The 19,728-nt window shown below is 43.5% G+C and overlaps 1 protein-coding gene across 3 annotated transcripts in view; it reads left to right on the forward strand.

Annotated features, from left to right (window-relative positions):
- The window catches only part of ERCC8 (ERCC excision repair 8, CSA ubiquitin ligase complex subunit), a 62,784-nt gene extending 43,263 nt beyond the window's left edge, over positions 1-19,521 (forward strand). The window contains exons 11-13 of one of the 3 annotated variants that reach the window (XM_054032566.1): positions 9,168-9,254; positions 10,939-11,097; positions 18,415-18,493. In XM_054032566.1, the coding sequence (XP_053888541.1) occupies positions 9,168-9,254; positions 10,939-11,070 (219 nt within the window). In that variant the 3' untranslated portion in view covers positions 11,071-11,097; positions 18,415-18,493. Of the gene's footprint in view, positions 1-9,167; positions 9,255-10,938; positions 11,098-13,409; positions 13,829-18,414 lie in introns of those variants that run through there. The other 2 variants (XM_054032565.1, XM_054032567.1) reach the window with 2 other exon arrangements.
- The last annotated feature ends 207 nt before the right edge of the window (positions 19,522-19,728 follow it).

The raw sequence follows: 19,728 nt of genomic DNA on the forward strand, positions 1-19,728 counted from the left end.
GCTCAAATACGTTTATTTGTTTCGTATTAATATAACTGTATTTAATGTAAACTCTAGGCTAACTGAAAACCATATAATCCTTGAACAGGAAAGCAAGACAGAATAGTTGTAATGCTCACAGTAAATGTAGTGATGTCCTCATTACACTGCTCAAAGGGAAGATTGTTTTTTGTTTTTAAAAGCCTTAGTAATGATCTGCACTTTACTATAGACTAAAGAGTCTTATTTCCAAATTTGTTTTTAAGTATATAATCTGTGAAAACAGTACATGCAGAATATCCATAGCTGTACACAAATCCTAGTGAGTTAGCATTGTTTATAATGTTTGAATACATAAGGACTGATGTGATATTTAATATCCTCTTAAAAATTGTGTAGAACACTTAAATGCACTGTTGGCAAGATTAAAAGATTCCACGTTCGTGTCTCTCTATATCACAGCATATACCTATTAATCATTAAAAAACAAAAAGAAAAAAAGTGTTTCGCAGGTTCATCCAGAGGGTCTTACAAATGCTTACACGCACAACTTTACGTAAATAGTCCCATTGAGGCCAGTGTGACAACTCACATTGAGAAGTTATTCATGTGCACAAGTGTGTGCATGACTGGGGCCATAGAATGGGTATCAGGTTTTAATCAATTCAGCCTGTACTGGAACTTACTTTAGATATAATATGAAAAGAGAGCCTTTGGAAAGAAGGAGCAGTGATGATCCATTTTAGGTACCAATAAGTTAACTTGCTATTTTGAAGGCGTCATAGCAGCTCCATAGCGAAGTGTAAAAGCCAATGCTTCTTTAAGCAGAACTTATATTATTAACTTAAATACAAAAAATTATACATAGTATATTTCACTCCAGCTGTTTAAACATGCAGCATTTCTTGTCTTAAATGTGCTTTGTGAAATATTAATAACAAATAATTAACAGTTCAATAACTGTTTGGAGACAGTACCATATATAAACATCCTCCTATGCTATGCATCTATATAAATAGCAGTCTGGAAAATACCAGAGTCCTTTTAATAAAATGCAAAGAAATTGAAGATACTTTAGATTGTAAATTCTTCAGGGCAGGAACTGTCTGCTACTCTGTACAGTCTAGCACAATGAGGCCCCATTCTTGGTTGGTCCTTAGGCACTACCATAATAAACATGACCAGTAATAATGAACATGTTTGATATTTGCCGTCCTAACATGATAAAAGCCTCACATTCTGTTCCTATTCTTCCTTTTCTCACCCTGAACAAAATGAGATTTCTCCCACCTCCTTACTGCTCCCATAATTGCACATCTAAGACAAATATGCACAGATTATTTTCAGTTGTTTAATTTTTTTAATACATTGTTATTAGTAAACAAATAAGATGAATATCAGAACCCCCTAGTGGCCATCTGCGTAATTGGGATTTTGTCTATATGAGGAAGGTTGGGGGAGTTTAATCCACAGCTTTTTGATGCATGTCAGGTAACAAACATTACATAAACTGCACTAATAGTGTGCATGTGGGATGGTGTGCCTTCTTTCATTGCACATCATTGTGTATAAACAGTGGTTGCTTACTGCATACTAAGGGCGTGGCATTCTTGCAGGGTATTCCATGGTTCTTTGCTTTGCTGCTGAGCAGTGTGCATTCTGAAATTTTTCTTCCTGTGTATTGTGGGATGCATAGCAGAAGCCAGGCAAGTTCAAAATTCCCGTTTTTTTTCCTGTCTCCATCCTATACTTAATTTTTATCTGAGCTAGTGCCATTTTCCAATTTTTGTCAGCAAGTATGGACCCAATAATGCTCCATGCTGGCAACAGCGAATGAACAAAAGCTGCTTCAGCTGTATTTCAGCATTCAAAGCTGGATGGATTCAGTTATGGACTTTGCCCACCATACTAACAATCAGAAGATGTGGCAGCAACTGCACCTCTAACAGTAGCAGAAATTTCAACAGCAGAGGAAGCAGTACGAGGAAGAAAAGGAAGACACCAAGCAATTGATAATACAGGATCAGTTCCTGGAGCAACTTCACCCTGTGCAAGGCTGTTTCTGGGCTTGGGAAACCAATATGGATTGGTTGGAAAGGTGGTTATGCAGATCTGGGATGACCAGCAGTGGTGAGAGAATTTCCTGATGGGGAAGGCAACCTGTTTGGAGATATGTGCTGAGCGGCAGTATACCATCATGTGGTGCCACGTATTTGTGGACAAGTGGGTTATCATTGCTATCTAGAAACTGGCCACCCCCAAATGCTGCCAGTCTGTAATCAGCCAGTTCAGCATGGGGATATCGGCTGTTGTCATGGAGGTATGTGGTGCCATGGAAAAGGTGCTGTTTCACCAATTTAGAGAGCTTGGTGTAATGCTCGGGAGATTATTGGTGGCTTTGCATACGCCAGCTTCCCAAACTGTATTGAGGCAATTGATGGGACCCCTGTCCCTATTATCTGCCTCCCCTCCCCTGCCCCCCCCCCCGGCCAAATCAGGGATCAGAATTTATAAACAGAAAGGGGTATTTCTCCATACATGACAGGTTTACAGAAATAAAAACAGGGTTGTCTGGAAGGGCTCACAATGCTAGGATCTTTCAGAATTCAGCTGCTTACCTTAATGGAGAAAGGAACGTTTGCCCCCAGGAGCACTATGGACATTAATGGAGTTGGCATTGCTCTGGTTATCCTGGGAGACCCGGGTTATCCTCTGTTTCCTTGGTTAATGAAGTCATTCATGGGCTGTATGGACAGAAGGAACAAACTGTTTAACTACTGTCTCAGTAGTTGCAGAATGGTAGTGGAGTGTGCATGTAAAAGGAAGGTGATACTGTTTGTGGAATAGGTTGGACACAGCAGAAAAAAACATTCCAAAGATTGTAGCAATATGTTATATTTTGCGCAGTATTTTTTAGAGTAAATGAGAAAGCCTTAATGATAAGTGGGAGACTTGGGCATAGCATCTTGCTCAGCGGTTTAAGCAACCAGCAAGGCATCTAATTTAAAATGGAAACACCCAGTGCAGTTCTGTCAAGGATGCGTTATTCTTAATTTTGAGTCTCAGGCCTGTGGGGGTAATATGGACTGAGAGCAGCTCAGTGTTTTATGGACAGGGAGATGCAATGTTGTGGCCAATCTATTTTTACCTTGTGTTTTTGCTTAGATACTTTGTAAAACCTTATGTATTATATAAAATGTAATGCTTTTCTGTGTAAAATGCCTTGTTGAACTCCTTATGAATGAAGTTTTTAAAGTTTTTATTATTAAATGATATATTGTATAACAAACAAAAATAAACCTTTAAATGAAACAATAATGAAACATTTTAAATTATGTAACAATAACAATCTATTGTCCAACGACTATAAGTAAACTTTTAATTAAAACAATAGTGAAACAAAATACCAAAGTGCGACAGTGCAGTTCTGGGCACAACACTAGGAGCAGGGAGGCTTAAAGTCATAGGTGAATATATATTTTGCATCGATCTCTTCTTGTTTGTGAGCCTTCCGATATTTAGTGGTGAGGCTCAAAGGTATCAGGAGTGCTACAGGGCTCAAAAGAGCTGGGATCCCAGGTGCAGCTGTTCAGTGCCCTATGAAGGGAATGGCCTCTGGGAGCACTGCTGCAGGGGCACAATGCGGTAATATTGTTGTTCCCAGTAGTCTCTATTGTCTAGTGGCTGCATAACATGGCAGGGTGTAAGGATAGCAGTCAGTGCAGACTGTTCACCAACAGCAATATGCACTTCAGCAGGGCATTCTGGTTTTTTATTGCCTCTGCATCTCCCTGTCTTTTTTGGAGCTGTTTTTTGTCATGGCAGGGCTGCCCCTGGCAACTGCCATGCTGTCCTTGGCCACTCCCACAATCTCTCTCTAGCGCTCTCTGTCTGTCTTTCTCTCCACCCTCAAATACTGTCTGCACCTCTCTGCTATTTTGGGGGGCAGGGGAGTGTTTTGTTTGGTGTTTTTGTGGTACTGAGAGGAACACTGCAATGAAGTCCGATATTTCATCACAAGTTTTCTGAATTTTTTTCTCCCTTAGGTTAGCCACCCTACTCAGCCATTCATAGAGTCCCTGTCCTTGAGGGTCTGGCCAGTGTAGGTGCCATAGTTGTGGGAGTATTAATAAAAATCACAATTGATTATTCATATTCCAGAGAGGCTGTGACAGCATTTTTTTAATAAGCATTTCTGACTTCACCTCCCTGAGATTCTTCCCAGTTTTGAGGGTACCTCAGAGATAAGCTGTGTATGCATTGGCATTTTTGTCTGTGCAGGATATGCTGATTGGCTTTGCTATTGTGCCTTGGAGTCTGGTGTTTTTAAGAATTATGTTCCTGGTCTTGTGGTGGGGGAAGGGAATTATGGAGGTGTGTATATGGTGTCAGAGGGCTTAGTGTAGAGTGCATCTGAGTACAAACTAGATAGTAAACCCCCCAAGCCCTCTTTTAGGTTGTCCTGACTCTGGATAATGTTATACGGAGACAGGTGATTGGCAGGCAGAGAATGGCATTATTCAAAAAGGCAAAGGGCAGTCCAGGAAGATACTCTGTGAAGTTATTTACCAAGATGGTCTCCCCAGAAGTGCTACAGGAGTGGGAATTGTGAGCTATAGAAGGGAATGACTATTTAGCTATTCCTTACTTTGCATTTATCAACACTGAATTTCATCTGCCATTTTGTTGGTCAATCACCCAGTTTAGGGAGACCCCTTTGTAACTCTTTGCCGTCAGCTTTGGACTTAACTATCTTGAATAATTTAGTATTGTCTGCAAAATTTGCCACCTCATTGTTTATCCCATTTTTCCATATCATTTATGAATATGTTGAACAGTTCTGGTCCTAGTAGATTGGTACAGAATGATTTCACTTCACAAAACCTGTATGGACGCTTCCCCAACATATCGTGTTCATCTGTTTCCTATAGTTTCAACCAGTTTGCTTGATACTGAAGATAGGCTTACCGGCCTGTAATTGCAAGGATCCCATCTAGAGGCATTTTTAAAAATCACTGTTACAGTAGCTCTCCTCTAATCGTCTGATACAGAGGCTGATTTAAGCGATAGGTTATATACCACAGTTAGGTATCAGAGGGGTAGCTGTGTTAGTCTGGATCTGTAAAAAGCAACAAAGAGTCCTGTGGCACCTTAAAGACTAACAGATGTATTGGAGCATAAGCTTTCGTGGGTGAATACCCACTTCGTCAGACACATGACATGACATTCAGTGGATATTCACCCACGAAAGCTCATGCTCCAATACATTTGCTAGTCTTTAAAGTGCCACAGGACTCTTTGTTGCTTCATACCACAGTTAGTAGTTTTTGCTCTTTTTCATATTTAAACTCCTTCAGAAATCTTGTGTATAGCAGTTGGTCCTGATAACTTCTTATTGTTTAATTTATCAGTTTGTTCTAAAACCTTGTCAATTGATACCTCATTCTGGGAGAGTTCCTCAGCTATGTCACCTTTTTAAAAAAAAAAAAAAAAAAAAAAGCTCAGATGTAGGGATCTCCCTCATATTCTCTCCCTGAAGACCAGCGCTAAGAATTCTTTTAGCTTTTCTGCAATGACCCTGTCTCCTTTGAGTGCCCCTTTAGCACCTCGATCCAGTGGCCCCACTGACTTTTTAGAACATAACATAAGAACATAAGAACGGCTGTACCGGGTCAGACCAAAGGTCCATCTAGCCCAGTATCCTGTCTACCGACAGTGGCCAATGCCAGGTGCCCCAGAGGGAGTGGACCAACAGGCAATGATCAAGTGATCTCTCTCCTGCCATCCGTCTCTGACAAACAGAGGCTAGGGACACCATTCCTTACCCATCCTGGCTAATAGCCATTAATGGACTTAACCACCATGAATTTATCTAGTTCTCTTTTAAACGCTGTTATAGTCCTAGCCTTCACAACCTTCTCAGGTAAGGAGTTCCACAAGTTGACTGTGCGCTGCGTGAAGAAGAACTTCCTTGTATTTGTTTTAAACCTGCTGCCTATTAATTTCATTTGATGACCCCTAGTTCTTGTATTATGGGAATAAATAAATAACTTTTCCTTATCCACTTTCTCCACATCACTCATGATTTTATATACCTCTATCATATCCCCCCTTAGTCGCCTCTTTTCCAAGCTGAAGAGTCCTAGCCTCTTTAATCTCTCCTGATATGGGACCCGTTCCAAACCCCTAATCATTTTAGTTGCCCTTTTCTAGTGCCAGTATATCTTTTTTGAGATGAGGAGACCACATCTGTACGCAGTATTCGAGATATGGGCGTACCATCGATTTATATAAGGGCAAGAATATATTCTCCGTCTTATTCTCTATCCCCTTTTTAATGATTCCTAACATCTTGTTTGCTTTTTTGACTGCCTCTGCACACTGTGCGGACATTTTCAGAGAACTATCCACGATGACTCCAAGATCTTTTTCCTGACTTCTTGTAACTAAATTAGCCCCCATCATATTGTATGTATAGTTGGGGTTATTTTTTCCAATGTGCATTACTTTATATTTATCCACATTAAATTTCATTTGCCATTTTGTTGCCAAGTCACTTAGTTTTGTGAGATCTTTTTGAAGTTCATCACAGTCTGCTTTGGTCTTAACTATCTTGAGCAGTTTAGTATCATCTGCAAACTTTGCCACCTCACTGTTTACCCCTTTCTCCAGATCATTTATGAATAAGTTGAATAGGATCGGTCCGAGGACTGACCCTTGGGGAACACCACTAGTTACCCCTCTCCATTCTGAGAATTTAACATTAATTCCTACCCATTGTTCCCTGTCTTTTAACCTGTTCTCAATCCATGAAAGGACCTTCCCTTTTATCCTATGGCAGCTTAATTTACGTAAGAGCCTTTGGTGAGGGACCTTGTCAAAGGCTTTCTGGAAATCTAAGTACACTATGTCCACTGGATCCCCCTTGTCCACATGTTTGTTGACCCCTTCAAGAAATTCTAATAGATTAGTAAGACACGATTTCCCTTTACAGGAACCATGTTGACTATTGCTCAACAATTTGTTTTTCTATGTGTCGGACAATTTTATTCTTAACTATTGTTTCGACTAAATTGCCCGGTAACAGACGTTAGACTTACCGGTCTGTAATTGCTGGGATCACCTCTAGAGCCCTTTTTAAATATTGGCGTTACATTAGCTAACTTCCAGTCATTGGGTACAGAAGCCGATTTAAAGGACAGGTTACAAGCCTTAGTTAATAGTTCCGCAACTAAGGCTTCTTGCTTCCGATGTACTTAAAAAATACTTTGCTGTTACATTTTGTCTTTAGCTAGTTGCTTTTCAAATTTTTTCTTGGCTTGCCTTATAATTTTATATCTGTTTATGTTCCTTTCTATTTTCCTCAATAGGATTTCACTTCCAATTTTTCAAGGATGCCCTTTTGCCTCTATCTGCCTCATTTACTCTGCTGTTTAGCCATGGTTGCATTGTTTTGGTATTTGGAGTATATGTTCAGATTGATCCTCTATTATGGTGTTTTAAAATAGTCTCCTTGTAGTTTACAGGTATTTCTGTGGGACTGTTGCATTTAATTTCTGTTTCACTAGCTTCCTCATTTCTGAAGTTAAATGCTACTGTGGTGACTTTCTTTGGTATTTTCTTCCTTAAATGTTAAATTTAATTACATTATGGTCACTGTTACTGAGCAGTTCAGTTATATTCACTTCTTGGACCAGATCCTGTGCTCCACTGAGGACTAAATCAAGAATTGCCTCTCCCCTTGTGGGTTCAGGGATAAGCTGCTCCAAGGAGCAATCATTTATGGGGTCTAAAAATGTTCTCTGCTAAGATGACATATACACAGTCAATGTAAGGATTGTTGAAATCCCCCATTACGAAGGTAGAAGATGCAATAGTAGTCTCTCTAATCTCCCTAAGCACCTCACTGTCAATGTCACCATACTGGTCAGGTGGTCAGTAGTATATTCCTCCTGCTGTACACTTACTATTCAAGCATGAAATTTTTAATCGATAGAGAAGTCTATGGTAGTTGATTCATTTAAGATTTTTACTTTATTTGACTTTATGCTTTGACGTATCGTGTCACTCCCCCACCAGCATGACCTACTCTGTTATTCCTATGTATTTTGTAGCCTGTTATTTCTGTGTCCCACTGATTATCCTCATTCCATGAAGTTTCCATGATGTCTGTTATTTCAATGTCCTCATTTCATGCTAGGCAATGCCATCCCTTGTTTTAATATAGATGCTCCTGAGCTATTTGCTCATTATCTGGCACTGATCGGCATCCTAGTTGCAGACTTCTGCTTAGCAATGTCCACAAAAAAGATCTTCATTGCAGTGCCTGACCACAAGAGTTTATGGCACGGATGCTCCACCTCAGGTTGTGATGAGATTCAGCGTCTTAACATGGCTCTAAGCGGCTGCTTGAGGCATGTTGTAGGGCTTCCAGAGTAATATTGCAGTAGTTCTATTATACTAGAATCCAGGAGCAAAGGAGCAAAATCTGATCCCATGCCAGCTTTTAAACAGAGGATGGAACATCCAGCAAACTTGACGCCAGAGCAGGGGAGGGCACACAATTAAACAGACAAGTCAGTAATGGTTGCTTGGTAAGCAATGTGGGATAGCTGTTCGAGGACTGCCAAGTAGTTTGCAGCAGCATCACGTGCACATGAACAATACACTGTACTAACTCAATTCACAGCAAAATTACGTTACTTAGAAGGACTCCAGAGTTTATTGTAAATGAAGAGTTAGTATACTACAGTGGATTGCGTCAGGTGTATACAAGCATTTTCAAACAGAATTAACTCGACTTAATTTGGTTTAAACCCTCCATGTAGACAAAACCTAAATTATTGATCTATGGTTTCAAAGGAAGAAGTTTTGCTCTAAAGAAACTTGGAATACAGTTGGCAGGGAGATGAGAAATGAGTTAAATGTAACAGTAAAGTCAATTTTTTAAATGGTAGCAATGCTATTTTGGTAAATTCTTCCTAAAGGAAATTAGCAGCAGTTGTGTCCTATTGTCTTTTACATTTTAAAATCTGCAGTGATCTAGATTACATTACAGATTGGATTCTAAGAATGTTTCTTTATTTCTAAACATTAAACTTCACTTAAATGTAATATTTCTCATAAGCATTTCTTGTTCAATATTCAGTAAACACTGAGTGACATTATTTTTGCTTTCTTTCTCACAGGAACTATATAGTGGTAGCAAAGATTGCAATATACTTGCGTGGGTGCCAGCTCTACGAGAGCCAATGCCTGATGAAGATGCTGCAAAGGTATAGAAAGTTCTATGAATGTCAATTGTACTTTCCCTTTGCTGTGTGTTTTTTAAAAAAAAAAAAAAAAAAAAAAGTTAGATATGAAGAAAATATTTCCCTATTGCCCTTTGCAGTGAAGATTAATGCACAGAAATGATCTAGCTGTCTTTTCTCTGCAATGTGCTTTTCCTCTAGTGCAGAGTAGCCAGTTCTCTTCTAAACTTCCTGCTTCTCCTGTATTTAAAGTGTTTCTTGTTTTTATGTTGTTTGGCTATTTGACTTTTGACTTTCTTCTTAGCCTTTCTAATTTCCATACTACATTTTACCTGCCATAGTTTAAGGTCCTTTGGAAATATAGTAACGAAATTAAAAATAAAAAGTTACAGAGCAGTAAATGAACAGTGAGATTTAAGGGTAGCAGTTTTTCACATCCAATTACTGTTGGATCTGGAAGTACATCAAGAAAATTCTAAGCACGCTTACTCAAGAGTCTGTCAGAGACACAAGAAAGGCGGGGCTGCCCTATATTTACTATCCAAGTTCCCAAGAAACTTTTGATACATCTACAGATTTTTAATGAAGCATTGAAGCCTATTAAACAAAGTCTGGAAATCTTTTTTTTTTTTTTTTTTTTAAACAATCTCATTTCTTATACATTATTGTAAAGCGAATTTAGACGTAGACCTCTGTCTTACAGGATCTATTTATGAAATTGGGTCCAGTTTCATCATCCTTTTTTTAAACTGGAGATCTGTTAGCTGTTTCATGCTTTATAGTTGGTACTGCATATTTGTGAAGTTATTTTTAAAAAGTCTTTATTTTGTTTGTTTTGTAACTATATTGTGATAACTAGAGTAGTGTGTGTCTCTCGGTAGCAGTACCTCTAATTTCAGCTTCCAAAGGGAAAACCTAAGCAGCAGTATCTTCCAAAGGCATATACATTGCTTCCCTCACTTATTGGTCTCTAAGGCTTGCTGTCATCATTAAGGCTTCATGTCTGTCACATAAGTCACAGATTCCGTGACCTCTGATTTCTGCAGCGGTCGGTGTGGTTAGCTCCGGGGCTGCCAGAGCAGATGAGACAGCCCCTGGGCCAGTCGCACCAGCCACTGCTGGGGCAGTTCGGTTGTGGGAGGAGCTCAGGCCTGTGGTTCCCAGCCAATGGGAGCTGCGGAGCCAGAGCTGCAGGGACATGCCGGCCACTTCCGGGGAGCTGTGTGGAGCCCGGTAGGGAACCTGCCAGTCCCGCCAATCCTCCTCCCTCTCCCCCCCCCCCCCCCAGCAACAGCAGGGGTCACCGACCCTGTGCTGCCCTCCTCCCCCAGCACCAACCAGGGCCGCGGGCCACTGCCTGCCTCCCCCCAGCACCATCTGGGGTCCCAGATCACTCCCCACAGCACCTGTGGTGTCCTGGACTACCCCCCAAGAGCACCTCCAGCCCAAGTTTTAGGGGTTTATATTATACAAGTCATGGGCGGGTCATGGACCATTAATTTTTGTTTACTGCCCAGGACCTGTCCATGACTTTTACTAAAAATACTTATAACTAAACCATAGCCTTACTCATCATCAAAGACACACTTGTGACTTTTAACTGCCCCTGAGTTTGGAAATCTGTTCTAGATTTTTAAGACCACCAACACAAAACTAAAGTTGGCTATCGTACTTAATATATTGAAAGTAATTTCAGATATTTGTAAAGTTTCAGCAGCCCAGCATCGACTACGATTCTGATACATATTGGCTACTCCTCTCCTGTCTACAGTTTCCTGTGACAGTTAAAAGGTGCAGCACTGCCTCTGCAAGCCATACCCCTTCTCCTGTTTGCTGCTAGATCTTCTGCCTCTGCTACAGCAGTCAGGTGGTGGTTTGCATCATTCCTCTCCTCCTCTTTAGATTTGTTATATGTACCTGTTTTTTTGGACAGTTAAAGCATTTTTATTTGTTTTCAAGCTTCAGTGCCTCCTTCTGGTCTGGGATGTGAGCAGCATCCCCAGCAGTGCCTAGGGTTGCCAGTTTTGATTAGATGTATTCCTGGAGGTTTCATCACATGACAATCCTTAGGTAGAGATTAGTCTTTAATTCCTGTAGACTCCAGGGCAATCATGGTGAGTTGACAACCTAAGTTCCCTCTAAGGTGAGCACCTGTGTGGCCGTGCAGGAGGCCACCAAGGGAAAGCACTTAACTCCTCCAGCTCCGGGGCCGCGGCGTGGCAGGGAGCAACGCCCCTCCCTCCCGGCTCCGGCACGGGGAGCGCTGCTTCTCCCTCCCAGCCACAGAGCTGCTGCGAGGGAGATGCACCTAGCCCCGGAGCTGTTGCAGTGAGAGAGGGTTGCGGGGAGTCCTCTCTCCCCGCCGCAGCACTGGGGCAGCCTACATCCCAAACCTCTCATCTCCAGAGCCTGCACCCCAGGCTGTAGCCCTAACCGCTCTGCACTCCAACCATCGGCTCCACCCGTGAGCCCCCTTCCACACTCTAAACCCCTCGGCTCCACCCATGCCACACATCACCTCCATATTGGTGCATATAGCAAAATTAATTCTGCACATGGATGGGAAAAGTTAGAGGGAACGTTGTTGGCAACCCTCGTAGTGCCTCCCTGCCAAGCTCCTCTGCCCTCTTTCAGGTATGGCAGAGCAGCTGCACAAACACCAGGCAAAATCCAAAAGGTGCTCTATATATGCATTAAGTTTCTCAGGCTTGGCAGAAGGTAAAATGTGCCCAGCCGCCCCACTCTCTCTGCTAGGGCATGGGGCTTTGAGTCAGACAGGCATGTTGGGGGCCCCTCCTCCCCAGATAGCTGCAACTCCACTGCAAAACCCAACCAGGGGAGACGGAGCAGACCGGGGTGAGGCTCTGAGGATGAGGAGGACTCAATCCAGGGGGTAAATACTGGAGCAACAAAGGCCACGGGTCACCCCACAAGTCCTAAAATGGGTCCTAGAATCTCTGGGGAGAGAAGCAGGGCTCCTACACAACTCCGCTTCCTCACACCATGAATCCAGATTCTCACCATACTCTGTGGATTTTGCAGGACTTATCCCAGACTCTGGGTCCCAGAAAGGCAAAAGCAAGAGTGTCCTGTACAAGGGAGCAAGTACTATTGTTGTGGGGTAGGGTGAAAATCAGGGATTAAACCACTTCTCCTTTGCCTAGGGTCACCACCTTTCTAATTGCTGGTAACTGGACCCCCAAGGCCCTGCCCCTTTCTCTGCCTCTTCCCCCAGGGGCCCGCCCCAATCACTTGCTCCTCTCCCCCTCCCTTGCTCTCTAGATCAGGGGTCGGCAACCTTTCAGAAGTGGTGTGCCGAGTCTTCATTTATTCACTCTAATTTAAGGTTTTGCATGTCAGTAATATATTTTAATGTTTTTAGAAGGTCTCTTTCTATAAGTCTATAATATATAACTGAACTATTGTATGTAAAGTAAATAAGGTTTTTAAGTATCAGAGGGGTAGCCGTGTTAGTCTGAATCTGAAGAAGTGAGGTTCTTACCCACGAAAGCTTATGCTCCCAATACTTCTGTTAGTCTCAAAGGTGCCACAGGACCCTCTGTTGCTTTTTAAGGTTTTTAAAATGTTTAAGAAGCTTCATTTAAAATTAAATTAAAATGCAGAGCCCCCCTGAGTGGTGGCCAGGACCTGGGCAGGGTGAGTGCCACTGAAAATCAGCTCGCATGCCACCGGTTGCCTACCCCTGGTCTACACCAATAAAATTCATGAGTACCACTGAAAATCAGCTCACGTGCCCTCCCTTCCCCCATCTGGGCTCCCTCTGCCCTGTGTCTGGGACAGGAGCTGCTGCAGCCTGACAAGGAGCCTTCCTGCAAGTAGGAGGGGGCCCCGGTAAGCAGGGGCTGGTATGGGTTAATGACCTAGCACCTCCCCCCGCCCTGCGGTAACAGGACTTTTGGTGTCCAGTCAGTACATCTGACCGGACACAGCCAGGTCCCTTTTTTGACTAGACTTTCCTGTCTAATATCAGGCACCTGGCAACCCTAAATGGCTCCCGGACAAGAAGCCAAAAATCAGACTGTCTGGGTAAAACCTGGGCAGGTGGCAACCCTACCTTTGCCTTCTCCTCCTGAAAGAGTGTTTGCTGGGGCTTTTCTCCTGTACAGAGTCTCTCCCCGTGCACTGTAGCATGCTCACAGTCCTTCTCCCACCCTGCAGCATGTCTAGGCACTCAGAGAAGCATCTCCCTACTGTGCAGCCCTGCCTCAGACTGCAGCCTCATGTGAATTGGCTGCATGGTCTGTCTGGCTTTCAGCCCCAGGACCCTCGCTCTGCCAGGAAAGTGGCTGAAATCTGAGGCAGCAGCGGAATGGGAATTGTGCCCTCTGAGCATCAGCCATAAACCGTGCTGTGCCATGAAAAGTGGCTCAGACTCTGAAAGGTGGGGAAGGGTTTCTCAGTGCCCCTTCCCAGCTCCACAGGGTGGCTCCACATTAAAGCCTTGAGCACTTCAGGCAGTCTGTGACCAGAACAGAGGCACCTTTGTACGATTACATAGGGATACGTGAGAAATCCCTTCCCATGTTCAAAGTAATACTGATTTCCTGAGTATAGCTCCACGTGGTACTAAGTGCTCATATAGTACTTACTGACTAGGAGGAGCAGGCAGACAATCTTTCAAGCTTCTGGGACCTCTAACAACTATTTTCACAATTGAGGGATGTATAACAGTACCCCTCTATTGTTCAGTCCCCAGATCAGGATGAAGAGTGTACTACTTCCCTCTATAAGCAGACAGGGAAGAAAAGAAAAAGGCATTACCTGCCAGGGCCGTCCTTAGGCATACGCAGCTGCCTAGGGCACCATGAAATTCAGGGCACCAAATTGCCCACGCTGCATACCAGCCCCGGCGACCAGCCCTATCCCTCGGCCATCCCTAAGGGGGTGTGGGGCCCCGGACAACTCCCTCCACTCTGCCTCCTACCCTTCCCCTCTGCTCTGCCCCAGCCCACCCCCATTTCACCTCTTTCCCCCAGTGACCCCCACTCACCGGCAGTGGCAGGAAGTGGAGCAACCCGATCCCAGCCTGCTCTGCTCCGCCAGCTCCCAGCCACGGCGCTCTTCTTCCCGCCACCAGTGAGTGCAGGGAAAGGATCGCCTCCCGCACTCACCAGCGGCGGTAAGCAGAGAGACGCAGCCCCAGTCATGTTGCTCGGGTTGGGGAAAGGACCGCCCCCAGCTCTCACCGGTGGCTGGAAGCGGACGACCACGGCTGGGAGCTGGTGGAGTAGAATGGGCTGGGCCTGAGCTGCTCCGCTTCCTGCCGCTGCCGGTGAGTGGGGGATCCCTTTCCCCAAGCCTCCTCCCCTGAGTGACAGGTCTGGGGCAGGGACAAGGGAAGCAGAGCAGGCTGCTCCCGGCCTCCCGCTAATCCCCACAGCCAGCTCCTGCCTTCCAGACCCGGGGGGGGGGGGGGGGGGGAGGCCTGGGGCCCCACACAGCCCTCCTGCGTAGGTCATCCAAATGGCTAGGGACGGCCCTGTTGTCTGCATACGCATACAAACCAAAAAAATCCCTGCAGAACTTTTCCAAGATCGGATGTCTGTCAGTGGCCTGGAAGAAACTTTTTATTAATAGATCTTTCTTTTTGAGCATTATGATGATGCATGTTTTCCCATTGATGCCTTCTTTCAAGGTATCACAAGAGCAAACTGAGCACACCTGATTAAACAAAGTCTTAAACTAAAATGTGGTTTTGTATTTATATTAGGGTTGTCAAATCACAGCTAATGCATGCAATTAATGCAAAACAAATTAACTAGATTAAAAATATAGTCGTGATTAATCAGTTTTAATCGCACTGTTAATAATAGAATACCAATTTAAATTTATTATACGTATTTTTGGATCTTTTTCTACATTTTTAAATATAGTAATTTCAATTACAACAGAATACAAAGTGTACAGTGCTCGCTTTATATTTATTACAGATATTTGCACTGTAAAAACATAAATTGTATTTTTCAATTCACCTCATACAAGTCCACTTAGTCCTACTTCTTGTTGAGCCAGTTGCTAAGACAAACAAGTTTGTTTACATTTATGGGAGATAATGCTGCCTGCCTCTTATTTACTTCACCTGAAAATGAGTAAGCGTTAGCATGGCACTGTTGTAGCGGCTGTTGCAGGGTATTTATGTGCCAGATATGCTAAACATTCGTATGCCCCTTCATGCTTTGACTTGTAGGCTCTAAACTTTTACGTTGTTTTGTTTTTGAGTGCAGTCATATAACTTAAGTTGCACTTTCATGATAGTGATTGCATTATAGTACTTGAACAGTGGCATGGGGGGGGCGGAAACCTGAAGCAGAAGCTTCCAAGGAAGCCTAGATCAGTATTCCGTCAAACCAACAAAATCCTCAGCATAACTAAAACCTTCTTTCAGATTCACCCTCTGCACCCAGAGTCCTAAGTGACTGGCTGTACAACAAGGCACAGCTCACAAACCACAGCATGCACTGCCACAACCTAGACTCTGGATTGTCTCCAAGCACCAGACTTTGCAATAACACCAGGAAAAGCCCCCTGATTCCTTAGACAAACATAATTCACCTAGGAGTGGAGATACACTTCAGTGACAAAGATCTACCCATCTAGACAGGTTCCAGATGATCCAAGATCTCATATCCATGCTGGACAAATGCATGAGGCTAACCATAGCTCAGCATCTCTATCCACTGGGTCGTCTGCTCTAGTACACATGGGTCTCCCCAAGGACTAGGTCGCACATCCAGTGTCTCCAGGCTTTTCTTCTGAGCATATGGGACCATTCCTTGGAGCAAATGCAAGACCACTTTCCAGTTCCAAACCAGGTGCTTGAATCCCTTAAGATAATGGATAGTCTCAGAGAACATCCACAGGGATCTTCCCATATATTCCCGGCCTGTTGGTTCTCACAACAGATGCCTGGCTGGGGGGGGGAGGGGGGAGGGTGTGAGTGCTTCTGGGACCCAGAACAGCATAGTGCATCAGGAGGGCAGCCATGTCTTGGTTAAGCTACGCAGCCACAACTGCATACATAAACAACGAAAGGGGAACAAGGAGTGTAGCTCTACATGCAGAAGTGATGGAAACAATGAAATGGACAAAAAAGATTCTCCCTTCCCTAAAGGTGATCTATATAAAAGGGAGAGCTGAACCTAAAAGCAGACTGGCTCCACAGATGCAATGTCAACTACTCAGTGTGATGCCTGCACCAGGAAGTCTTCACTCTGATCTCCCTTCAGTTGACCAGTTTGTCAATTTCAAGAACACAAAATGGCCAAAATTCTTCACCTAGCAAGTAGACCCCATGGGGACAGATGCTGCATTGCACAGATGGCCGCAAGGCCTGCTTCACACATTCCCACCTTTTCGTCTTCTAGGGAAGGTGATCCAAATGATAAGGCAAGAAGAAGGGAGACCGTGCTAATTCCATACCAACCAAGGAGACCCTACTACTCTGATCTAGGAGAATTAAATCTGGAAACACTGTTGCAGCTTTTGACAAGACCCATTTGTCCACCCAGACCCAGACAGTCTTCAACAGGCAGCTTGGCTATTGAAAGGGAAGCATTAGCTGCTCTCAGCCAGTCTTCTAAAGTGATCAGGACTCTACTCGTATCCAGGAGAGTTTCCACATTAAAACCTGCTCCTATATATGGACCAAATTCAGTTCATGATGCAGGAGCACAGTGGAGATCCAAGGGATCCTGGGATTCTGGCCACTCTGGACTTCCTTCAGGAATATGTGGATAAAGGTCTTTTTGCCCAGCACTGTAGCCTGGCAGCTGCAAGCAGTGTACTATTTGGAGGATCCTTGGGCTCCTTGGCAGAACCCTCAGATATGCAGATTTGTCAGAGCAATCAGACTGGCCAAACCAGTAGTCAGACTGATCTTCCCTAAGTAGGAACTGCCACTGGTGTTGAAAGCCCTAACCACCCAACCACCCTTTTGAGCCTCTGACTGTTCATTGTGGCCATGGCCACAGCAGCTGACCAAGAAGCAGTGGCACACCCTAGGTGTCAGAAGAGCACTGAATATTTATATCAAGCATACAGAATCCTTGAGGCGATCAGGCCGTCTTCATTTCCTTTCATCCCGAGGTGCCAAGGCTTAGTATCTAAGCTATCCCATATCAGGTGGATCAGACTATGCATTGCTGAGGCATACAAGACATTCAGCGTGCCAGTTCTGGAAAATCAAAGTGCATTCTACAAGATCCATGGCAACCTCATGGGCCAAAAGAGAGGCACTTCCACAGCAGAGATCTGCGGAGCAACCATGTGATCATTGGCTAATGCCTCTATCAGACACTATAGGATTGAGTTTCTGTATCCACAGAGGCCTCTTTGGTAGGAAGGTGCTGCGGGTCATGGTCCAGACATAACTTGGCCATTTGAACAATTCAAAAAGTGGGGCATATCCTGTTTTTTATATTCACTTCTCTGTCCCTCCCTATTCCAGTTCACTGTGTGCTACTTCTCATACATATCCAAATTGTGGGAGATGCTGGGCTGCAGAATGGAAAATTTCTTACCCAGTAATTTTCTATCTGCTAACAGGATCATCCACAATTCTCCCCTGCTGGATAGCTTCACAATCAAGAGTCAGCATTTTATTTGGATAGTCACCATGTAGGCAGTGGCCTACTGTACATAGTTCATTAGTTGGAACTGAAGTTTGTTAATTTTCTAGGAGGTTTTTCACAGCTGTGGAATGAATCATCTGGCAGCAAGCAGGAGAAGGTGTGTGGCTAGCGCAGGCTCTGCTGCAGCTTTGAGCTGCCTCTGCAAATTGCAGACAGGAAGGGAATAGCCCATATGTAACAGAATTGTGGGAGATGCTGTTAGCAGAAAGGAAATTACTGGGTAAGAAATTTTACATTCCAATCCATGTGCCAGAAACCATGTGACTAAGTCATATGCAGGATATGACTCTTTCATAATTTACTCTAATATATTAATTTATAGGATGGACAACCATCCGCTTCAAAAATGCAGTAAAAATAAGAGAAAATGAATAGTTTATATTCAAATAGTAATATAAGAAATTACTTGAGTGGTGACCTTAATTTAGTTCTTAATAATTAAATCTTTATTCATTAAATAATTAAATTTCAATTATTTCACTGTTTTTAAAAAGCAAACTATTGAAAACAAATTATTTTATCTCCTACCTCAGCAACGCTTAAATCCAGCATTTGAAGATGGATGGAGCAGCAGTGATGATGAAGGATGAACCTCAGTTAGCTGTTGATATAAAATGGACATTCATGCACCATGTTTGTGAAGAAAGGACTTTACCTGCAGAATTGAACAAGTATTTGTCATCAGCTTCTTTGTAGAGTTCCTTAAAGCTCAGGCTTTCAGAAATGAGATTTTCTTGTAAAGTTACTTTCTTGTACTGTCTTAATGTTTCTTCTGTGTTGTTACTATATTTTGAAATAGTATTTTTATTTCACCTGGCCTTCTCACTCTCTTCCCACCCACCCCCAAACTTTAGGCAAAGCAATTTGGTATATTGTACCTAGCTGTTGAGCTGAATATTAAAAGCAAAATTTCTGATGATCAGATGCTAATACACCCCGTCTCTCTTCTGGTGTCACTAAAATAGTGAGGCCTGATGATTCCTTCTATTTTCAGGGGCTATAAATGGGACAGAATGGGACAAGATGAGTGTGGAGAGGAGCTGGGGTGTGTAAATCCCAGTTCCTTTGTATTATCCCCATTTTACAGATGCCTCTCCATGGATGCATTATGGAATCCAGCTTCCTCAATTAGAAGGAAGCAGGGCTGGTATTCTCTATCTAGGTATTTATATAGCCCCTATCAATTTAATATCTGACCCCATCCCAGGTATTTAAAAATAGAAGCAAATTACATGGAATAGGATCTTACTGGTCCCGTTAACATGATCATAAGATCAGTGGGCATCCTCTGCTGCATGAAACCCCCCAAGTGGAGGGGGAAATTCATAGATAGCAGCAGGCAAACACTGAATGGGGGCTTGGCTTCTGTGACAGCCAAAGAGTCAGGATGAGGAGGAGAAAGGGAAAGCTAGTGCTGAGTCACTGGGCCTCTGCCAATGTGCTGTGACTTAGGAGGTTGAACCTCCTGCATATTCTGGGTGTGTAAGACCTGCTCTCCCTTTCTCATCAAGATGATTTAGAGGAATCTCAGCAAGCTGAGAGTCTCCTGTCTGTGCTGGGTGTGTTATAATGTAACCTTCTGGATTTAACAAGCCTCAAGTCAGAAGAAAAAATTGAATAAAATGGAAATGTAAAAAACAGTCCTTCAAAATGTCTTCATTTCAACTGAATGTGTCGGTAGGGTCTTTGGTCTGTACTGTCATGTGGGAGGCTTGGTGGGTCGGTTCCTAGCCCAGTGCTGGGCTGGGTGCACTACAGGAGCTGCACTTGTTATTCCCCAAGTACTGAGTTAAGGAGCTGCACTAAAAGGCTTCCCATCCAGTGGAGGAAGGATAGCCGGGATGCAG

This window comes from Malaclemys terrapin, chromosome 6 (genome assembly GCF_027887155.1).
Source record: "Malaclemys terrapin pileata isolate rMalTer1 chromosome 6, rMalTer1.hap1, whole genome shotgun sequence".
Classification (NCBI taxonomy): Eukaryota; Metazoa; Chordata; order Testudines; family Emydidae; genus Malaclemys; species Malaclemys terrapin.